Source organism: Camelina sativa, chromosome 8 (genome assembly GCF_030686135.1).
Source record: "Camelina sativa cultivar CO46 ecotype springtype chromosome 8, ASM3068613v1".
Classification (NCBI taxonomy): domain Eukaryota; kingdom Viridiplantae; phylum Streptophyta; class Magnoliopsida; order Brassicales; family Brassicaceae; genus Camelina; species Camelina sativa.
This window is the reverse complement of record NC_141887.1, coordinates 2568856-2585088: the sequence shown is the minus strand read 5'-3', so window position 1 is coordinate 2585088 and position 16233 is coordinate 2568856. Positions and strand designations below refer to the sequence as shown.

At 39.8% G+C, this 16233-nt stretch overlaps 4 protein-coding genes across 13 annotated transcripts; 1 reads left to right on the top strand and 3 right to left on the bottom strand.

The window, feature by feature from the left end:
- Positions 1 to 48: 48 nt before the first annotated feature.
- LOC104705808 (casparian strip membrane protein 5) lies at positions 49 to 1238 on the bottom strand. Its single transcript, XM_010421886.3, has 3 exons — positions 900 to 1238; positions 666 to 789; positions 49 to 492 (listed from the first exon to the last, which is right to left on the bottom strand). Exons 1-3 carry the CDS (start codon positions 1118 to 1120, stop codon positions 274 to 276), a joined length of 564 nt encoding a protein of 187 aa, XP_010420188.1. The 5' UTR covers positions 1121 to 1238; the 3' UTR covers positions 49 to 273.
- Positions 1239 to 1814: 576 nt separating this feature from the next.
- LOC104705807 (pentatricopeptide repeat-containing protein At5g15280, mitochondrial-like) lies at positions 1815 to 5824 on the bottom strand. Its single transcript, XM_010421885.3, has one exon. It carries the CDS (start codon positions 5675 to 5677, stop codon positions 1988 to 1990), a length of 3690 nt encoding a protein of 1229 aa, XP_010420187.2. The 5' UTR covers positions 5678 to 5824; the 3' UTR covers positions 1815 to 1987.
- A 30-nt stretch (positions 5825 to 5854) lies between these two features.
- On the bottom strand, positions 5855 to 9718 carry LOC104709143 (RNA-binding KH domain-containing protein RCF3). 7 transcript variants are annotated; one of them, XM_087461934.1, is made up of 8 exons: positions 9515 to 9718; positions 8539 to 9152; positions 8025 to 8441; positions 7681 to 7938; positions 7307 to 7564; positions 7153 to 7226; positions 6904 to 6977; positions 5855 to 6797 (listed from the first exon to the last, which is right to left on the bottom strand). In XM_087461934.1, the coding sequence occupies exons 2-7, from the start codon at positions 9118 to 9120 to the stop codon at positions 6929 to 6931; spliced, it is 1638 nt and encodes a 545-aa protein (XP_087318060.1). In that variant the 5' UTR covers positions 9121 to 9152; positions 9515 to 9718; the 3' UTR covers positions 5855 to 6797; positions 6904 to 6928. The 7 variants fall into 7 exon arrangements, with proteins under 7 accessions (XP_087318060.1, XP_087318058.1, XP_087318062.1 ...); XM_087461932.1 differs by having other exon boundaries at positions 5855 to 6742; XM_087461936.1 differs by having other exon boundaries at positions 5855 to 6312.
- A 1178-nt stretch (positions 9719 to 10896) lies between these two features.
- On the top strand, positions 10897 to 13491 carry LOC147939606 (uncharacterized). 4 transcript variants are annotated; one of them, XM_087463470.1, is made up of 5 exons: positions 10897 to 11004; positions 11105 to 11159; positions 11879 to 12004; positions 12117 to 12481; positions 12658 to 13491. In XM_087463470.1, exons 4-5 carry the CDS (start codon positions 12125 to 12127, stop codon positions 13021 to 13023), a joined length of 723 nt encoding a protein of 240 aa, XP_087319596.1. In that variant the 5' UTR covers positions 10897 to 11004; positions 11105 to 11159; positions 11879 to 12004; positions 12117 to 12124; the 3' UTR covers positions 13024 to 13491. The 4 variants fall into 4 exon arrangements, with proteins under 4 accessions (XP_087319596.1, XP_087319595.1, XP_087319594.1 ...); XM_087463469.1 differs by having other exon boundaries at positions 11264 to 12004; XM_087463468.1 differs by lacking the exon at positions 11105 to 11159 and having other exon boundaries at positions 10900 to 11004; positions 11160 to 12004.
- Positions 13492 to 16233: the final 2742 nt, after the last annotated feature.

Sequence of the window (16233 nt, the reverse complement as noted above, 5' to 3'; positions counted from 1 at the left end):
TCAGCATATATTTATAGAACGCCAGATTCTGTGAAGGAGAGAAGGATATATATGATGATGTGGTAACTGATTGTTAAAGCACAACTTTTGACATAATAACTCGTTACATAAACCACACAGAAAATATCAATGGAGATGAGAAAAGAAAAAACACAGATGCTGAGGACACACGACCGAAAGCTCATCAAGTTAACATTTTTACACACCAAACCATGAATTTTTTTAAAGCAGGGAATAGGAAAACTCATATATCAGGTTAAGACCAGATCTTCTTCAATGGCGTCGGGAAAGAGCAATAGCTGATAGGAGAATAAGAAGAATGAGGAGGACAACGGCTATGAAAGATCCAATTAGAGACCCGGAGATACGCTCACAGAATGAGTTGAACTGTTGACAAATAGCATTCCAGTTTGTTTTGTTGTTCCCATTGTGTGCCAAGTAGACAATGGCTGCTGCTGAGGATGCTCCAGCAGTTAGAAGACCCAACATTACCTAACACATGAGGAGGAATTAATTGTAAGTCTTTTTTTCATTTCTGCCCACATGATCTGCTCATTACTCTTTCAGTGTTTTTTGTTATTATGGGTTTTAACTGCAAAGCTAACGAAATTGCACATGCTTTTTAGACAGAATGATTTTGAATTTGCTGATGACTGGTGACTTACCACATCAAGGACGATAAGAAGAATTCTACTATTCTGAGTCTTGCTCTTGACGATGTGTACAAAGGCCAAAGTTAGAGACAAGATAAGGTAACCACTCACAACAGCGTTTGCTACCACAAAGAACCTGATTGATAAAGCAAATAAAAGGCAAAAACACTTCAAGAATTAATCCAGGTCATTCCCTCATATATTGAAAAACAGATTAAAGAAGTTTTGAAGAAACAGATCACATACGTTAAGGCTGGAAGATCATTGTATTCGGCTTGAAACCGTATGAATTGAGTAAAGAAAGGTAGAGTTTCATGTGTGGTTCCCATGAGGATTGCACTACCTATAGTATTAAAGAATGCAACAATCCTGAGGATAAACTCAAGAATGGCAATTCTTCTGCTCATCAGACCGCTCTTTTGAATACCTTTGCTTGTTTCAACGGTTTCAGCTTGACCAGACTTCATTTTCTCTAGATTACTTGAGAAGAAAGTTAGGGTTAGCTAGGTGAGAAATAGATGCTGAGAGAGTTTTGATCATGAGGGTTAAGAGGAATGAGTGAGTGTGTATATATAATGCATGCTTTGGGACATATTGTGGTTATGATAAGGTCCTTATCACATTGTACTTGCTAAAGGTATCCCCTTTTTAGTAATATAATTCAATAATTTTTGCATAGAGTATATTCTTTATAAATCAATACATATTAACCTTCATGATCCACCCTCTTTAGTATATCCTTTTTCAAAATTGGAAACATAAAGGCTGTCCAAATTTGGATACAAATCTTTAGCTGGAACATGTGGAGTAGTTACATGTTATATGATCATGCATGGTGATAAGTTAAATTAATGGAATTAGTTATGTTAGCCGCAGATGACTAACAAACCCACTTATCAATTAAAATACACTTTTTTAATGGTGGGATCGGAAATCTCTAGATAGTTTAGTTGGAAATTTAAATTAAAGTTCCTAAGTGATTGGAGATGTTGAACCCAAATGTGTTCTGTGTCAAACACACTCTATATATATATATTTATCCATCAAATCAACCATATAAAATTGAAGCAGTACACCTAAACCAAATGATCATATTCAAATGTTTACAAAAGTATGTACGCTTTTTAAGTTCAAAGAGATGACTTCGGCTTTTGAGTTGGCTTACGTGAAGATAATATTATTAGTCACATAACGCAAAAGTTGACAACAACAAAGTCAACTAAAACACTCTGGCTATCTCTTTTAGGGCGGGAGTTTGCAATCGTAAAATTACATAAAAGAACTCAATTTTCTTATATTTCTAAATTAGCCTCAAACCTTTTAAAACTGAGTCATCATCGCTTCCAAGTAAACCCATTCCCAGAGAGAAGTCTAGACAAGAATCCTTCACCAGCTGTTGCCTTCTTCTCTTTAGAAGTGCTCATGTTACTAATCAAAGACCAATGAGTCTCAAAGTCAATTTCATAGCCACACTTTTGCATCATTTCCATCATCTCTGACGCTTTCACTGTATTGTTCTCTACCCGAAACCGATCAATCACTAGCTTAAACATCTCTTGACTCGGCGTTTCGCCTAACCCAACCATTGATTTGATGAGTCTTTCTGATTCCACAACTTGGCATGCCTCACAATACTTATGAACAAGACCACTCCATGTAGTTATGCTTGGACTTAGACCTAACTCCACCATTTCTGTTTGAAAGTCCATAGCTTTACCCAACTGATTGCATCTCAGCAAACCACTGATGACTGAATCATAGCTTGAAGAATCTGGAATGCTTCGGTTCTTTATCATTGTGTTCAACAGATGAACCGCAATGTCAAGACTCCCGTGATCAGATAGTTTCTTGATTAGATTATCGTAGTTACGAGCCATCATACCATCGCGTGTCACACGCATCAGAAAATCTTCAGCTTGTGGAATTTCGCCTTTTGAAATTAGGGACTCGGCGATTTTTGTTTGGACAACTGAAGAATCCAAAATCCAGCCTTTTGATTCTATTACCTGCCACAAGTCAAGAGCTTTCTTCACATTTCCATAGTCACACAGAGACCTTATAACTGCTCTTATGCTTCGCTTATTAGGTTTCATCCCCTCAGAGATCATAGCCGAGAGATATTTCACAGAACTAGGATAATCCCCAGACAAAGAATATCCATGTACGAGAAAATTAAACGTGGTTTCATCAGGCAACAATCCTCTCCCCTGCATTTCGAGCAAGACTTTATTAACCTCCAAGTGATTATTAGCTTGAAACAGATAAAAAATCAGCAGATTATATATGATTACGCCGCCAGGGTTGCTTTGTCCTTGAACCAGAAGAAACTCCTTCAGCCTAATTGCAGACAGAAACTGACGTTCTAAACACATTTTACGAACATATTCTCTGTAACTCATAACCGAACAGATTATGTTCTTCCTCACCAAGATTCCTAGAACTTCCTCAGCTCTCCTCAGGTTGTTACCTTTACAATAACCTTGAAACATCAGATTGTAGATATCGTTACTCGGTAAAGACCCGTTTGATAACATTATCCGTAACTGATTTTCTGCGTTGAACATCATCCCAGCTAAGCATAGTCCTTCTATCAAAGCATACTGGACAGAAGATGAATCTGATTTCTCTGCTAAATTAAATGCCTTTTCTGCTTTGTTAGCTCCACAAAGTCGAGGAATTAACATCAAAGAACTTTCCATACACGGAAAGTGTTTTTTGTCAAGCATTTCGTCGAGTATAGCAAATGCAGTTGAATCATTTTTCTCCTTGCAGAGTCCTTTGATAAGATGATTGTGAACCACTTGCTCCAAAAGGTAACCCTCTCCTTCAAGCCTTTTAACAACAGAATGAGCGATAGATGCGAATCCAAGAACTGTGAGCTTCTCGACAAAAATCCTACACGTTTCTGACTGTGATAGAGGATATGATATGAATATGCGTTCAAAGAGTTTAACCGCTTCCTCCACCAGTCCTTTCCGGATAAGACCTTCCCATAGAGCTCCGCAACTGTTCAAATCAGGTAACCAGTTAGCATTTTGGGCAGCTCCCCACACATTCAGCAGATCACTGAGTGTTTCTTTCTTACAGAAACAACTTATCAAAGATGTGTAAGTTGCGTTATCGATAGGATGATGCATTTGAACCATTCTATGGAAAATGAGTTTGCTATGGCGGTTAAATCCCGTCTTGCAATATTCTTGGACGAGAACGTTGAGTGTTTCTCCATCTAACTGATTAGCCAGCTTTGGCCAGCTTTCCAATAGGCTAACACTTACTTTGACATGAAAACGCGATGCGCAGAGACTCTTCATTAAAACAGCAAAACTCCGACGTGATAGTTTTTGACCCCATCGAGCCATTTCATCATGAAGCCACAATGCTGTTTTCAAATCGCCGTCCTTGCATGCAGCAACAATACGTGAACTAAATTCCGGAAGCGCGGATCTGTCAAGTACCATATTCACCCTTTGCTCGTAAGCATCCAAATCAGTGTGCAAGTATAACCCATTCCCAAGATCATCGAAAAACTCAGCTTTGGAAAGTTTGGAATCATTGTCCCTTTTCAATCTAACAGCTAAGGGATCAAATCCTACCAAACTAAAAGCTTCTGAAAGAGGATCTTCAACTTTAGATGCTTCTATCAACCCATAACTAAACATCACCTTGACAATAGTCTTAGCTTCTTCAAACCGTCTAGCTTTGCAGTATCCAGTTACCATGATCTTATATGTAGACAAGCTTGGCAACATTCCATTTTCCTTCATCTCATCCAGAATACAACTGGTATGTTGCCACAATCCTATTCTAAAAAGCCCACCTAAGATAGCATTATAACTACGCAAATCAGGTTTTAAACCCTTTGATGTAACCTCAGATAAATAAAGAAACCCTCTTTTGATATCTCCTTCATAACAACACCAACCAATCAAGATACCGAAGGTAACTTCATCAGGATTAAATCCTAAGCGCGCAAGCTCCTCCATATATACATAAGCTCTCTCTGAGCCAAACTTCTTGCAGAGTGAATGTACAATCCTATTCCCAACAAACAAATCAGGTTCATATTTAACTTCACCAATGAAACTCAACAAATCCTCAAAGTCTTGCTTCTCGCTGTATCCTAAAGTAATCTTACTATAGATTGAGCTATTCAGGTCACAACCCAAAGCCACAAGCTTTCTCGCTAGAACTCTAGCCTCCTGCACTCTCTGGTCCAAGCAAAGCAACTCAATAACTTTCCCAATTCTATCTATATTCATCTGATCTGATTCAGCCGTCGTCGTCTCCACCCAATCCAAACAAATTCTATATGCTGATCCAGTTCTGTGAAGTCTGACCAAATAATTAATAAGAGTCTGGTAACACGAAGCTACAGGTACTAAACCCTTACGCCTCATCCAATCAAACAGCATAACTGCCTTCCTGGTATCGAAATCATCAACATATTTCCCAATCAAATCGCAGAAAACACCCTCCTTAACCAATGTATCTCCCTGTCTCTCCATCTCCATAAGCAACAATTCAACTTCCTTAACCATACTTTCCCTGATAAGCATCGATGCCATGACTTCACAAGCCTGAGGTAAATGCTTAAACCCTTTATATTGCCCACTAGCCCATCTGAAAATCTCCCATAAAGCTCGAACCTTTCTACTCCCAATTCCATCTTTCTGAATCTCAGATTCAAAACCCAGTAACAGTTCAAGCACATTCTCGGGTTTCAACCCAGGAAATCTCCTAAACCTACGGGTAATATTGGGAACTACATCGGAAAAATCCAAAAGCAAGTCTTTTAGAGAGGAACCAGTAACGTCACGGACCTTCGTTGCCCCACTAAGAGACCTCGAAAGTAAATCAAACGAGGAAGATTCATAATTTCTTGGGATAGCTGAATCATTTCCCGACGAAGAAGACGCTGAGGTAGTAGAACAAAACGCGAAAGAGTAACAACGACATGAGAGAGATGTAACCTTGTTAAGAAAACGAAGGCGAGTGGAAATAGTGATGGAGAGAAGATTAAGCATACGATTGGAGTAATCAATGGAAGTTTACTGCTGCATTCGAGCTCTCTCACCAACCAAAGGTGCGAGACGAACAAAAAGGAAATTAAAAGATCGAAACTACTGGGAAAGCGACACCGTTTCAGCTTATTGTAAATTTGTAATCAAATAGGCTACTGAAAAATTCATAAACAGGCCTAATTTTATAATAAGAAAAATATTTATTGATCCAAATAGTTTTACAAAAGAAATTGATTCATATAATTTTCTTAAAAAAGTTGAGATAAAATAATTTTCTTCTACCAATCTAAAGTATACTCATCATTCAATTCAACATTCAAGAAATGAAGAGGTGGCTCAGACAGGGAAACCAGACAGTCATAGCCACCAAACCGAACCGTCTTTGGCGTAGTCATTCACGCGGAGAGATGAAGTTACCGACAATCAAATGGCCAAAAGATTGGTCTCTTCTTCCAGATATAGCAACCTGTCTTTTAACTCCTGGCAAACACGCATATGTGCAAAGACATATAACATAGAGAGAAGAAGTTTCTATACCTTTCAAGTGGACCAAAAGGGATAACAGATTGATGTTAATGCCCAAAATGGTTCGTTGACAGTAACTGATATTCTCACTCATCTCTTTCCCTGCATAAGATCTGTAACAACTCTTGAGAGACTATTCAGGTAATAGTTTGGGATACGGAAACCTGTAAGTGTGAGGTTTAAGCAAGCTGAAAGTAAAACCAATGCAAGAGAGCGTTTGACAGAAATTGAATAATTCATACATACGGAACTACACGCAACCAAACTAAGGTTTCGGAATCTGATCCAAGGAAAGAAAAGGTAAACTGAAAGACAGACAGCATTACAGCCAAGGCCAACTGGATAAGGTTTTTAACGGGTAGGAACTTGGCAGTATTTTGGTTACAAGCGGACATGGAAAGTTTTGAAACAAACTTAAATATCTCATCCGCATGTAATCGGTTCTCCTAGGTAGAGTTTGGTGGTTCAGCTTTGTCATCTTGTTTGGTGGAAAAGGCTTCAACTGTGGGCTGTGGGGTTGGCTTCAGGCTTCAGGATCTCACACTGTTTTAGTGGGACGGGAAAAGGTCACAAAGGGAAGAAAGCAGTAAATCAGAATCTGACACCGGGACAGATGAGATTAGGTTATGTCATAAACTTGGGACAAACAGCTAGGTAAACTAAGTTTTAAAGAAGGACTTAAGCAAACCATATTATAATCTAACCTTTCTAATCACCCACCAATAGCTTCTAGTAATCATAGTTTCTGCGTCGATAGGTAGAAGAATGGCTGGATAACCTGATGACAAAAACCCATGATCAGGATCAACCACAAAGAATTGTTAGGCAAACGAAAACCAAGATTATGTGCGGTATATCGTCATTAGAAACACTTGATGACGGAAGTTCTAAAAGGTAAACCGGTAAATACTTCATATAGTGTTACAAATACATCAGGAAATAAATAAACTCACCCAGAACTGCCACTGCGTCCAGATGCATAACCTCCTCCATACACTCCATATGGAGTACTACTACTACCACCAACCTACAAAAACACGTCCGAAGAGTCATTAGGTGAGAAATGATATGTTAAAAACATGTAATGAAACCTTTTAGAAGACATACCGGCGGGCCATACGGAGAATAACTCTCAGAAGACAAAGCACTTGAGCCATAACCACCAGGATAAGGATTCCCACGTTCCAGTCTTCTGCTATCTCTACTATCATAGTCCAATCTATCACCAGCATCTGGTGCAACAGGAACATAAGGCAAGACCGGCATAAGTGCAGAAACAGCACTTTCCCGGTCAAAAACATTGGCTCTTAATCTTGATGTAATTTGTATGAGAGCATCCTTGGCAACGTCAAGTTCTCCGGAGATCTGAACATCAAAAATAACTTCTGCTGTTAACACTCCACGTGAAGGGCTTTAAGCGTGAGAGGATAAACTGCAATGGAAATTAGAGGAGTATCATTATGATATTGTGAATTTTATACCTGAACCATCTCATCATCGTCAGATGCAACTTTTGGGAGATTTTCCTTCCCCAGTACGCGGATGTTAGCTTTGGTCATTCTTCTCATCTCAGTTATGATGGCTCCTCCTTTACCAAGGATACAACCAATCCTAGAACTTGGCACAAGAAGACGAGTCGTGAATGAAACAAGTCCAGAATCTCTTTCCACCTTATCACTGCACTTTGGTTGTAGCCGCATAGCTGCTTCTATGGTTGGGGAATATGCGTCCTCAAAAACCTAAAATAGATTATAAATTGTAAAGGAAAAAAAGTTGGCTATACTGTTCTTAACTAAAAGACAGAGCCACTGAAAGAAATTCAAACCTCTCTTGCTGAAATAGTTATTAAACAATCGTTTCCTTCAGTTCTAGAGCTATCAACTTTAATGGTTGCTCTGGTTTCCTGTCGAAGCTGATTGATAAGAGCACCACCTTTCCCTATAACACTTGCAATGTTCTCAACTGGGGAAACTAGCCGAATATAGAACTCCGTTGCTGGTGGCTCATTTGTTGGAGGTTGGTATAAAGGGCGAGACCATTCTCCTGCATCACGTCCATAGGAACCCATCAGCGGTGCTATCCCTACAAGTCGAGGACCACCCGCATGGCTCATCAGTGGAGCAGGAGGATGTCCACCAGACATTGCAGAAGAAAGTAGGTTCTGACTACGTGAAGGATTTTCATGAAGGCGAGAGGCAATCTGATGCATAGCCTTCTTAACAATGAGCATTTCTCCATATATCTAGAAAGAAAAAAAAAAAAAAAAAAGCTTAGTGAAAAAGTGATATCATAAGACATTCGCCATAAGAAAAGGCAATAAAAGTAAAACACATAAGTACCTGAATGAGCTCATCTGAACTCAAAGCACAAAGAGGCATGTTTCTGTCCTTAATGATACGAATTTGAGCACCTGTCTCACTCCGAATGTTCTGAACAATCTGGCCACCTCTACCAAGAATACACCCAATCTGATCCGAAGGAACAAGCAACTTAGCAGTAACTTGATGCTCTCCTTCAGGGCTATCTTCACTCTGTGCATCATCTGCAACTACTCTATCATGGATCCTAAACAAAGCATCCTGCGCAGGAGAAAGAACTTTCTCTCCATCTCCAAATGCATTGGTCTCATCACTAGGGCTATAGATCGTAATCACACGTTCATCACACCCCGGAATTGCTTCCCCTATTCTAATTTTCGATCTAGTCTCCGTTCTCAACTGCTTGACAATGTCACCTCCTCTACCAATAACACTCCCAATCTTTTTAACAGGGCAGAGGTATCTGAATACAGTATCGTCACGATCAATGACAAGTGAATCTCTATCATCACCACGATATCTCCTTTTGTTTCCACCATTGTCATCGTAATCAGACTGAGGACGTGACCTCTTTCTATGGCTATCTCTATGATCCGGTGACATTGTTCCAACAACAAAAAAATAGGGAAACAACTCTGTACCTTCCCATCAAAATTATAAAATTAAACAATCAGAACTCTCCAAATCTATAAGTAACCTGAGTTTTTCAACCAACCACAGTAGAACAAAAATATAACATCCACTATTTTTCAACCAATCACAAAAAAAAAAAAAAAAAAAAAAAAAAAAAAAAAACTATATGCATTTGAATCTATTCATAAATCAATCAATTTTCTCAGAAGATCAAAGAGACAAATCAAATCAGAACTCGGAACACTAGTCTATCAAACGAACAAGCTACAAGTAACCCAAATGAGACAGACTTAAGACGAACTCCAAATAGGTACAATTGGAGATCTCAGAGACGTTTGGATTGGGGAAAAACAAATTAACGAACCTTTGATTCAGAGTCCCCGCAGACGAAATCGATTCTTAGGATTTGGGGGATATCAGTATTTTCTAGGGTTTGCGCGGACTTTAATTAGTTTTTTTTTTTGGAAAAGAGATGGCTACCAACACAGAATATTGATAGTATACAAGTATACTATTCTATACTCAACTATACAAATACATAATGTATATGTATTACATTGTCATATACATCAATTATAACGTTAGGCAGTCAATATCATAGACATATAATTCAGTACACCCGTCAATTGACTCCAATGAAGACCGACGTTGACTTCAGTGTTGACCACCACTTAAAAAAAAATCTAAATTAAAAAAAAATTATTATAGTAAATTATTTATGGGTTTTCATGATTAAAATAAATTTTCTATTCAATATCCAAATATTTTTTATATATCTCTAATATATTCATTCTTATAATTAATTACTTTTTATTTTTCAAGCTAAAGTAAATAGTTAAATAAAAATCATTTATAATTATTTTCAAGATAAAAAAATCATTTATAATAATTTTCAAGATATAAAATCATTTATAATGATTTTCAAGATTGAAAACAATTTATAATTGTTTGAGCAAAATTAATCGATTCGTTCAAAGACTACGGAAACAAAAAACAGATGTTGAATAGTTGCTTTTATTAATCAAATATCGATCGCGAAGTACAAGAAATCAAGTGCAATGAGTCAATCTATGAACTGAGTCGTGAGCCTTGTGGTTTCGTGAAGTATCTTGCTTTTGCTCTCGATTTTGTGTCGTATCATGAAGACGTAGCTCCCCTTTTTATAGAGAAACCTTGTCAACCCTAATCCTTATAGGACTTGGATTCGTGTAACCGCCTCTTTATGAGATAAGGTCGTTTTCCAATATTCCCTGATGACATCAACTTCGAATATTCTCTTGATGAGATCAACTCGAATATTCTCTTGATGATGTCATTTCGTCAAAGGAACGCAGTCGGTGTCAAGGTCCAGTTACGGCCCGTATTGACTCAATGCTTGCCGTTACGGCCCATATCAATATAGTCTTCTAGAGAATACATAATTCTCCATTATTTATAGAATATATCACAATTATAATAGAATTTATCTATTATAATTTTTATGATTAAAATTATGCCCAACAGTTTGCCCTCCACTCTCTTTTTCTTAATAAGAATTTAGAGAATAATGTAGACATATGATATTATTTTAATAAATCCATAGGTATAAATTATAATTTACCAAAGCATATGACACATTACCTTGAGTCTGGCGTAGACTTCTTAACGCAAATGGACTTGTACTCTCGCTTTATCTTTTGGCCCATTACGAGATAACACTGGCCCATAAGCAGCACTATAGACCCATTTCTTTTTGCAGTCGTCTTTCTCACTTGCCACTGTTTGCAAACCCTAAGCCATTTGCGGCTGTGTTTTTTTTGTTGCTCGAAGAAACTTTTCTCAGATCCCATTGACTATTTTCTTGAATAATCTTGGGTAAGTCGATTTTTCCTGCTCCTTAACAAGAATTTTCTATTCCTTCCATTTGTGTAGACCATTGATTATTTTTTCTGATTTATCATTTCACCTTCCCCAGTGGCAATCGGTTTCAGTTTTCCTCATAGAGTCTCTTTCCCCTTGACAATCTTCAGGTAAACTCTCAATCCCTCTCTATAACTTCCCTATGGGTACCCGGCCGTAGCCAGTTTCTAAGGTGACTGTTCACCGTGAATGGGTGACTACCGTGACATTGTAGCTGGCTTATCCTCCGTTGGTGACAGAGTGAAAGTGCGTCGTAGGTCGAGTTCGAGTGTGGATTCTAGCATGTCTCTTAGAAATGTGTCATTAGAGGTGAAGCTATTGCAGAACAACCCACCTTCAGTCTTCAAAGAGGATGACGTTCTTAAGCTGAAGACGACTTACAACTTACCATCGTCTGTGAACTTGAGGCTTCCTCTTCCCTCAGAACGAGCAGCGGATGCAAAGCATGGTGAGGTCGTTGTTTACGAGCTGTATTTTGCGGCAGGCTTGCGGGAGGTGATTCCATCCCTTATTGCAAAAGTGGCTAAGCGCTTTGCAATTTCTCCTGGCCAGCTCTACCCATCAGCCTGGAGATTGCGGACCGCCATTCAAACTTTTGGGGAGTTGGAGTCCATTACCATAGGAGTAGAAGAGGTCTTGTGCGCGTATTTCCTTTTGAAAATTGACACCGACCCTGGAAGATACTCTCTACATACGAGGAATCATCCACCTTTAGCTGTTGACTTTGAGGGACATTCCAGGAGAACGCTTGAAGAAGGATGGCGAGAAAGATATGTCTTTATGAAAGTGGGTGATAATCCGGGTTTCCCTACTTCTTGGTTTGTTGCAGGTGTCAGTTCCAAAGCAAATCTAGCATTTAGGGATGGAGCTCTTGAAGTGGTAAAACATCCGTTGCTTTATCGTTCTGTGGAGTTTCTTACCAGCAAGTTTGCTTTAGAGAACAGTTCTATCTGGGGTTAGAAAGCATCACTTGACTTCATTTTCTTTTTCCAGTTTATGTCTCCCTTGCCATGTGAGCTTGTAGACACACCCGTTTCTTAACGTATCATGTCGCTTCTTGTCTGCAGGTTTCAACATGTCCTATGGTCAGCGGAGCTCCACATCAAATGCTTTTGCAAAGTTCATGGCTGCTTCTGGGAAATTAGCAGAGGCTAATCCCTCCTCATCCGGAGATGAAGTGCAGTTTCTGGGTGATCTTTCCACGCACAAGCGTAAGACTCATGACGACACCGCAAATTCGTCAGAGGCGAGGCGGCTTAGGACTGTTCAGACTGTTGCGGTCCTATCTCCTTCCTCTGAGTTAGTCTCCAGCTCCACTACTTCTATGGCTACCGAGGAATTGAGATGCAAGATTCTCACTCATAACTTTGAATCTCTTGTCGACATTGGGACCAACTCCACCATTGATAGCGTCTATACTGATCTCCTCAAGGTATACTCATTACTGACATGTTTTGCCATTGCAGCAAAGTTCTCCAAACGTTTCCCTTCTTTTACACATGCTTCTTTTCAACAAGTGTTTATAACAGAACTTGCAATTTTGCTTTAGCTTTTGACTTGTAATGCTACTCACTACGTGTTTTGTTTCTTCTCTTTTTGTGGACCCAGGCAATGTCTTCTTTCCATCTCGTCGATAAGAAGTTATCTTCTGAACACCAAATCAATGAGAATCTGAGGCGTGAGCTGGACAATGAGAAGTCAAGAACCGATTTTGCTCACAAGACCATTGCTGCGAAAAGCAATGAAATTTCTAGTCTTGAAGCGAAAGTGCAAGAACTTGATCAGACCATACTCGATCTTCAGGCTTCAGGTTTGGATTTACTGAAGGAAAAGGAACTGCTTCAGCAAGAGATCACGGTCCTCAGAAAACGAGTTGACGTTTTGAAGAATGAGCTTGAGTTTTTCTTGAATGGAGCAGCTATCATAGCTGGATGGGAAGCCTTGCGGGAATGCTTGTTGGGAGAGCAAACCTGAAGATGTTTTCTACGTTGTGAAGATGTTTTCTACGTTGTGAAGATGTTTTCTACGTTGTGAAGATGTTTTCTACAACGTGAACGTGTTTTCTACAATGTGAAGGTGTTTTCTACGTTGTGAAGATGCATTCTACAACGTGAAGATGTTTTCTACGTTGTGAAGATGTTTTCTACAACGTGAAGGTGTTTTCTACGTTGTGAAGATGTATTCTACAACATGAAGATGTTTTCTACGTTGTGAAAATGTTTTCAACAACGTGAAGGTGTTTTCTACAACGTGAAGGTGTTTTCTACGTTGTGAAGATTTTGAGTGCGACAACGTTGTGCATGTTTTACATTGTAAAAATGCTTCGCATCGTGATGGTATTCCCTAATGTAGTATCAAGTTATTTCTCCTTGTAAGCAAGTATTTTGCTGTCAAGTATATCACCTCGTACCCAACCATTAGGTGGACGCTGAATTTGTTAAATTTCTACAACGATGTCTCGTTAATATGTAATTGCAGCGAGTGTTTCGCGTTTAGATGACTACACCAAAAATAAATATGCCGTGCAACTTGCTGCTTGATCTTTTGTAGAGAGCCTATTGTTCATGTGTTCATGGATCAACGGCTTCAATACGTTAAACAATCACATGGACGTGTCCTATGCTCTCAAATATGTCACGTAGACGAAAAATCAAGTTTTATTAAAACCATTGTCTATAACTTGAGACATGTAGTGAAAATCCTCGGGAAAATCAAAGAACACCAAAAATAAATGGTGAAAAACCAAAAAACCAAAGCACTAAAAGTAGTATTTCTTCAGATGCAGGGCATTCCAGCTGTTAGGAAGATTTTTTCCTTCATGGTTTTGCAGCTTATAGGCTCCTGACCCACGAACTTCGATGACCTTGTAAGGACCTTCCCAAATGGGACCGAGTTTCCCAGCTCCTTGTTCCATTGTATTTTGAAAAGTACGTCGCAAGACCCAGTCTCCTACCTGAAACGTCCGTGTGCGCACATTTTTGTTGTAGCTCCTAGCCACTTCCTGTTGATAGCACCAATTGGTTATTTTCGTTGTCTCTCGTTTCTCGTCTAGTAGATCAAGTTCGAGACACATCAGCTTCTCGTTCTCCTGCAAGTTAGGGTGTTCGGTTCGTGCCGTTTTTACGCCTACTTCACAGGGTATTACCGCTTCCATTCCATACACGAGTGAAAACGGTGTTTCACCGGTCGATGATTTAGTAGTGGTACGATAAGCCCACAACACGCGTGGAAGCTCTTCTACCCAATTTCCTTTAGACTTCTCTAGGCGTTTCTTCAGTAGTTTGACAATTGTTTTGTTTGACGATTCTGCTTGACCATTAGACTGCGGGTGCCTTGGTGTTGCGAAGCTTAATTTTATGCCCCAATCGTCGCAGAAATCTTTAAACTTGTTACATGCAAATTGGGGTCTGTTGTCAGTGACAATCTCATGAGGTACCCCGAATTTGCATATAACATTCTTCCATATAAAGCTATTGACTTCTTGCGCTCTGACTTGGCTGAACGCCTCTGCTTCCACCCACTTTGTAAAGTAGTCAGTCACAGCCAATAGGAAAACTTTCTGAGCTGGCGCTGTTGGTAATTTTCCGACTATATCCATGCCCCACTTCATGAATGGCCATGGAGAACTGATTGGCTTTAAATTTTCTGGTGGCAGTCTTGAGACATTTGCAAACCTTTGACATTTGTCACAGTGACGAACGAATCGTACAGCAACCTCGTTCATCGTCGTCCAGTAGTATCCGGCCCTCTTGGCTCTTAGCACTAGATTTCGCGCGCTAGAGTGATTTCCACATTTTCCTAAATGTAGTTCGGCCAAGACTAATTGAGCTTCACTCGCCGTAATACACTTCAAATAAGGTCCAGAGAATGATCTACGATATAATTGTCCTCCATTGAGAATATATCGTGCAGCTTGCTGCTTGATCTTTCTACATTCAGCGCGATCCAGTGGCAACACGCCGTCTCGAAGATAGTTGAGTATTGACGTCATCCAACTCGATGTTTCGCTTGTCGTCACGACGCAAGACTCTTGCTTTTCTATGTCTTTTTTAGTCGCTGGCCACTGTAGAATCAGTAGCGGTACATTAACTGAAGTGTCAGTTTTGAGTGCGGATCCAAGGTTAGCGAGTGCATCTGCATGATTGTTCTCTTCTCTCGGAATTTGACTAATCTTGCAGCTACCAAACGCTTTGATAAGCTCCTTCACTACACTCAAGTATCTAGGTATACTAGAATCCTTGGCTTGGTAATTCCCTTGGGTTTGATTGACGACTAACTGCGAGTCGCTAAACACTTCTAAGTTTTGAGCTCCGAGTTCTCGAGCCAACGTTAGTCCTGCTATCAGTGCCTCATATTCTGCTTCATTGTTAGTAGCCCGGAAGTTGCATCTGACTGCTCTCGAAGCTGTATCGCCTGTTGGAGACATGAGAACTAGGCCGAGACCAGTTCCTCTAATGTTGCTAGAACCATCGATATAGAGCTTCCATTCCCCGTTTTTTGTCCCATCCAGAAGCGTTTTTACCTCTTCTATCACTTCTCGGACCATGCTTGGTGCGAATTCAGCAACAAAATCAGCTAATGCTTGCGATTTTATGGCTGTGGTCGGTCTATAAATGACGTCATACTCTCCAAGTTCGACTGCCCACTTAGCCAATCTCCCTGACACCTCTGGTTTGTGGAGCACCGCTTTTATAGGAGACGAAGTTACTAGCACGATAGGATGGGCTTGGAAGTAAGGACGCAGCTTCCTTGCCGATGTTATCAATGCAAGCGCTAGTTTTTCCAGGTGGTTGTATCTTGTTTCGGCTTCTAAGAGAGACTTGCTCACATAGTACACCGGATATTGTTTGCTCCCGTCCTCGCGTACGAGGACTCCACTGACGGCATGTTCTGATACAGCAAGATACAGTAACAACACTTCTCCATCTTTGGCCTTTGCCAAAACTGGAGGTGTCGTGAGGTACTCCTTCAAATGCTTTAGTGCTTCCTCACACTTGTCGTCCCATATAAAGTCTTTTGGCTTCGACTTTCTTAAGGCAGCAAAGAACGGGTGAGATCTATCAGAAAGTCTCGAGATAAATCTGCTGAGAGCAGCCATCCTTCCAGTGAGCTTCTGCACGTCTTTCACGTTTCTTGGAGGAGTAATGCCCTGGATTGCTCTGATTTGGTCTGGATTAGCTTCTA